Raw genomic sequence first — 5,989 nt, 5'->3', positions numbered from 1 at the left:
AGATCAGCATTAGATGATAAGCACACTCTGCAGCTGTTTTTGAGATCATGTGAAGCACATGCATAGCCCTCCCTTCATTTGATACCTATTGTTAATTAGGAGTTAGTATTGGCATCGGTGTTGCGATATGATATGTGTCACGATACATCGGGCAGCCAACAAACACGATATATTGCATAATCGATTTTTTTTCCCACATCCCTATTATCATGTTTTGTTTAGTTTGGTAATAAATGTTTATTTTTGTTTAAATTAAGAATTCTGTAACATTTGTTGTCGCTGCGTCGTTTTAATCATGTAAACAGAGGAAAAGCTATATTGGGTTCTATAAACGGTCCCGAAAAATCAGGAGCACATATCAGGAATCGGTTAGACCAATGTCAAAATAATCAGTATCAGCTTTAAAAAAAAATTATGTGGCAGTTTTACAGAGACAGTGGGAGTCTCTATCCCAATCTTAAATAATTTTAAGCCTGAATGAGTCTTTCTAGTAAAATGCATTTCTGTATAGCTGTTCTTTTTTTCCAATCTGGCTTTTGGAAAAATTGAGCTGCGTTTTTATGGCTTTCCTCTGTAGCCTTTGTTAAATGGTTCCCTGTATTGAGCTCCATCTATATGCTGAAGAAAATCATCCCCAAAACATGATGCTGTCACTACCGTGCATTTGGTGAAAATGATGGCCTCACAGTAAAGGGCTGGTTATACTCCTGCAGCACTGTGTCGCAGTGAGCTTGACGCAGATATTTCTGATTTATGCTCAAATGTCTTGTGACGTGGAATGTTATTCCACATCACAACGCAACAGGGACAATCACGATCTAGCTGTGGGTCTAGATACGGCCGAGGCGGTGACAAAGTGGAAAAATGCAAGGGGCAAGTTTGTGCGACAATGGAGGGACATGAGGGCGAAAAAGAGCGGAGATCCAGGTGGAAAAAAGGGTCCCAGGATTCTCGCGCACCTCGCTCTCCTAGCTGGTCCATCTTCACGAGTCGTTTTCCACAATGGCGGTCATACAAACAAAACCAGCCGGTAAGACCAAACAGGAAATACGGATAGTGTAGAGCTGATGTAGATTTGACCAATCAGAGGCCTCCTGTCTGCAGTCACCTACAATTTCAGAGAGATGCAGCAGAGTGTCTGCGGATGGGACTGGGGCTAATCTGCGTTAACTGCGACACACGCAGGCGACCTGGTTCCTGAGCATAATTTAGCCTTATGTGGGCAATGGTGTTGTTTATATGTAGTGATTCCTATGTAGGGCTGCAATTTAATTTAGATTTTCCTTTGCACTAACCACATGCAGATAAATCTTTCACTCCAGGGTTTAAGTTTATTCATGACCTTTGCAACTTTCCTTTCCAGAGTCCAATGTTGCAGGACTTCACTGTTAACTTTGTGTGAATAAGTACTACTTTCTACTTGCTTGCTTGAGTCTGCATACTAGCCCCAAATCTCTTTCCGTCTGTGTGTTTGCAATCCTTCCTTATGAATATTACCTAAAGGGATGGAGTTTGAAATTTACTTACTTTTGTTTAATGTAATGTGACCGAAGCTGAGTGCCCCTGCGATTTAAAAATAGTGTTTTGTTAATTACAATTATATTGAAGCTGCAATTAATTGCCCAGCCCTAATCCAATGTCGACCATCCAATCAGATCATCTTCTTCCCCAGGTTCTGTACCCAGCATGGCTTTCTTCCAAAAATGACTTTCCTTTCTTCACTGTTGCATAAAGACCTGATTTGTGGAGCAAAGCCCGACTAGACTTAGGGCTGGTTATACTCCCTGCTGCAGTGTGTCACAGTGAGATTGACACAGACATTTTTGATTTATGGTCAATTTTGATGCATGTCTGTGGGTCTAGATATGGCCGAGGTGGTGAGGAAGTGGGAGCGAGTTTGTCTGACAATGGAGTGACATGAGAGCGAAAAAATAGAGGGGATCCAGGTGGAAAAAGGGTCCCAGCGTTCATGTGCACCTCGCTCTTCTAGCTGGTCCAACTTCACAAGTTGTTTTCCGCAATTGTGGTAATAAAAACAAAACAAGCCAGCCTCCTGGCCCCTACAATTAGGTAGGGGTGTAATTCACACCCGTCATGGCGATTCGATTCAGTATTGATTTCCTGACGCGAGAACGCTGGGACCCTTTTTTCCACCTGGATCTCCCCTCTTTTTGGTCCTCATGTCCCTCCGTCGTCGGACTAAACTCGCCCCCACTTCCTCGCCGCCTCGGCCGTATCTAGACCCACAATGTGTAGCTCAGACCACGCTTTAATACTGAGCATAAATCAAAAATGTCTGTGTCAAGCTCACTGCAACACACTGCTCTAAGAGTATAACCAGGAAGAGCGGTAGGAGGGCAAAATAGGTTTAGCGCCACCGCAGCACGGGAGGAGAATTACATCCAGGAGCAAATGGATAAAAATAGGCCGAAGGAAAAAAAAAAACATGAATCGATACTCTTGCGGACGTATCGATGCATCGGATCGTCGGCTGTTGGATCGATGCATCGATACAAAACGATTAATATTTACACCCCTACAACAAGGGAGAGGTGCAGCAGAGTGTCTGTGGAGGGGGCGGGGTTGTCTTTATGTTTACTGCGACACCTTCGCAGACGACCTAATATCGAAGTATAAATAGGCTTTTAGACTTAGACAAACTTTGTCATTTTGTATACACAGTCTATACAAAACGAAAATTTCGTTTTGTATAGCTCTCATAAAATTGCCATTTCCACATAAACGTGATTTTGTGGACAGATTGTTACATCTGAGCTGCAGCCCCTCAGGAGTTACTCTGGTCCTCTAGCTTGCTTCTTTATTTAATTTTTTAATTTGATTCCATTTTAAGGCAGATTGAGCCTTGCTTTGGTAGATGTTTATATTATCTTTATTACCTAACACAGCTTATGAGCATTCATAACCTCATCATTGATCCGTTTCAAGTTTTGAGGCCTTCACCGAACAGCTGGGTTTAAACCAAGAGTAAAACGTGAATAGATTGACTCTCTACTTAGTTTAGAAGATGGTTATTAGAGATATCAGAGTAAAGGTTTAATAAAGATTTCACTTCCAACTTAAGCCTTACTTTGTGCGTTGTGTGAAATTTGTGGTGATAAAATCCTAAGATATGTAAAAACTCTCGAGGTATGAATACTTTTGTTGTTAACTCTGCATGTAGACACTGACCATGTACTTTTTATTATCCGTTTTCCATGCAGTTCAAGTCTTCTGAAAGCCTTTCGAAGGAAGTGGCAGCCCCGAGCTCATACTCGTCACTAATTAAAGCTGCGTACATTCAGGGACCAGGTGCTTTGCTGGAGGACACGTTCAGGCAAAATGCAGAAAAAGCTCTAGCTTTCATCTCACTGAAGGAGTTTCCAGTTTTAATCAAGCAGATTTTGCTTTACATTAAATCCACAGTGGAAAGCTATGGGAAGGTAAGAACATAATATAGGCTCAACTGGAAATATCTAAATAAAACGACTTACCGGTACTCTATCTTATCCATTTTTTGAAGCTCCCCAAAGAGCATGGAGATACGTTTCTGAGGACTCTAATGGAATTGCTCCAGGATGTAGTAACCAGACTCCAAACTTTTGAGGAGACGACAAACGTAGAACCAGTGGCAGAAGAATCCCAGGAGGGATCAGACCTCTTTTCGGATCTGAACCACTCATCAACCCTAGAATCCAATAAAGAACAGGTTTGAGAAAGGCTTGTTAAGTAACTTTGTAAACAGCTTCTGAAATAAGCTCATTAAAGAAACTCCTGTGTTTTTAGGTTGTTGTTTCAGCTCTGGCCTCGATCTTCAAGCATCCATGTCTGGAGCAGTGGTTTCTGGCTCTGGAGCTGGCTGCAGCCCCTCCTCACTCTCTGAAACCGGTTCCACTAAAGCGCTTATGTGCTCAGCTGACAGACCAGATTCTGAGCCTGCTGAAGATCAGCGCTCCCACTCTTTTCGAGCTCAATCACCTTGAGCTTATTTCTGGCTATATGGGGGCTATAGAAAGGGCTGCTTTGAAGGAAATGTCCGAAAGAGGTTCTCGCCCCCCAAAGACATATTCAAGGTCTTTCCAGGCGCTCCTGTCTTTACACAGCTACATGGACTCCAGTGAGCTCAGAGAATTGGTCTCTAGGTTGCTGCTCCTCCCTCATGAAAGCCTCATCTGCCCCAGCTGCGAAGGGACGCAGCCTGAGCTCAGCGTTTACGGCCGTGCAGGGCTGCAAATCCTCACAAAGTGTTACTCTACTTCATCTCAAAATGAAAACGGCTTTCTGACACAAGCGCACCTCCATGGCTTAGGCACCCTTCTCCTGTCCTGCTCCAGCCCTGAGCTGGAAGCCCTCCTGCTCCAGACTCTGTCAAGCAGCCCAGGCAGTGCCAAGCTTATCCACACAGATGTGCTGTTGCACTGCCTCCGGCGCTCCCTCCCAGACCCTTTGGCCATCAGCTCGCTGCTGTTACAGAACTGCTCTTCTCACCGCCTCTGCTTTGAAGTGTGGTGTGAAGAACCCACCAATATGGAGAAAGTGTCAGAAACCAAGGCTTTCATTCCTCTGATTAATACGTATTTGAAGATGGTTCAAAGAGAAGACCCCGCCAGACCGAAAGATGGTGTGCTCTAGTTTATATGAAATTGATTTTTTTGCTGTTATATAATCATTATTTAAATGAAAATACCATTGTTTTTTTTTCTGTTTTCATAGTGCAAACAGAGGTTTTAAAAGCCATGAAACAAGCCCTTCTTTCCAAGTTTTCTCAAAGTATTCTGGGAAACCTGAGCGAGGATTCTGGAGCTGTTCTTGTAGAAGCTGCGTCGAGTCTCATCAAACTCTCTGCAGATGTGAACGACATCAGGGATTTAATCAACCGCCTTCCTAATGCTCTTCAAAAAGCCGAGGGCTTTGAGAGGTGACCTTTTCAGTAATACCAAAATAATAGTGCTTTAATAAAATAAAGCTAGACACATTACAACCACAGACTTAGTGTTATTTTATTGGGATGGACCAACAAAAAGGAAAAAGTTAAAAGTAAAATAGTTTGTTTACAATATTTTATTTATTCTGCTGTTTTCCTTCGTGATGGTGTTTGCCACCTAAGATAAGAAATTCATTGATTCTGCAGGAACTTTTCATACCAAGGATTATGCACAAGGAATTACATATAATACAAAATTAACTCATGTTAAAGGTATAGTGGAGGATGTTATTTTTTTGGGTGGATCACCAAAATAATTGGTCCTCCTAATTGTCAATCATTCTGGTAATATGTTGACGTAAGGCCGTCCTATGTGCTCGTCCCCATTTTCACTTACCGGTGGCGAGTCTGACATCATGGAACAATTTTAAATCTTTTGGAAAGTATGCTTGTATGGGCGATGCAAACAGCAACTTTTAAACCGACCGTGCACGAGGAGAAATGGGCTCATGCACGCTCTCACACGTGTTTATTAGACGTTCCCTCTTGAGAGCGGGTACAGGGTTATGCATGTGCATTTTTTTCTTAAAAAGTGGAGAGACTGGGTACTTTTCAAAATTAAAGAAAATCCTCCAATGTACTTTTAAGAATGTGGAGCATTGTTTCCTCATAAAACCTCCACTAATTGGTTCAACTCCTTCACCCTACTGTCTAAGCACACCACAGCTCAGATAATGACACTAAGTAGTAAAACATCTGCAGCATTTTCCTGCAGATGTTTACAGGCCCAAGTCTCTTTAGATTTTTGTTAAACTGAGTTAGTTCTGCTAAAGGTACCTGTGGTCCACATAGTCACAAAGTCAAACCTTGGCCTAAACGCACAAATTTTTCACCAAACCAGCCTCTCATCCACACGAAGCCGGCGTTTCGGGGGTCTGTAAACTATCTTTTTTTTATTCAGCCTTCAGAGTGGGAAGATTTCGAAACGCCGTTTTCGCGTTTCCATCTTTACGCTCTAACCGCATATTTTTTTTTTCAAGCATGTGTCATAGCGTCTCCTCTAAACAC

General features: G+C 42.6%; 1 protein-coding gene across 1 annotated transcript in view; it reads left to right on the top strand.

Moving 5' to 3' along the window:
* Positions 1 to 5,989, top strand: part of urb1 (URB1 ribosome biogenesis 1 homolog (S. cerevisiae)) — a 32,414-nt gene that overhangs the window by 17,192 nt on the left and 9,233 nt on the right. Inside the window, exons 20-23 of the mRNA XM_015391714.1 lie at positions 3,222 to 3,440; positions 3,521 to 3,706; positions 3,784 to 4,618; positions 4,711 to 4,915. Of these exons, the coding sequence (XP_015247200.1) occupies positions 3,222 to 3,440; positions 3,521 to 3,706; positions 3,784 to 4,618; positions 4,711 to 4,915 (1,445 nt within the window). The remainder of the gene's footprint in view (positions 1 to 3,221; positions 3,441 to 3,520; positions 3,707 to 3,783; positions 4,619 to 4,710; positions 4,916 to 5,989) is intronic.

Source organism: Cyprinodon variegatus, unplaced genomic scaffold (assembly GCF_000732505.1).
Source record: "Cyprinodon variegatus isolate N-32 unplaced genomic scaffold, C_variegatus-1.0 Scaffold557, whole genome shotgun sequence".
Taxonomy (NCBI): Eukaryota; Metazoa; Chordata; class Actinopteri; order Cyprinodontiformes; family Cyprinodontidae; genus Cyprinodon; species Cyprinodon variegatus.
This window is presented reverse-complemented; position numbering and strand designations above follow the sequence as displayed.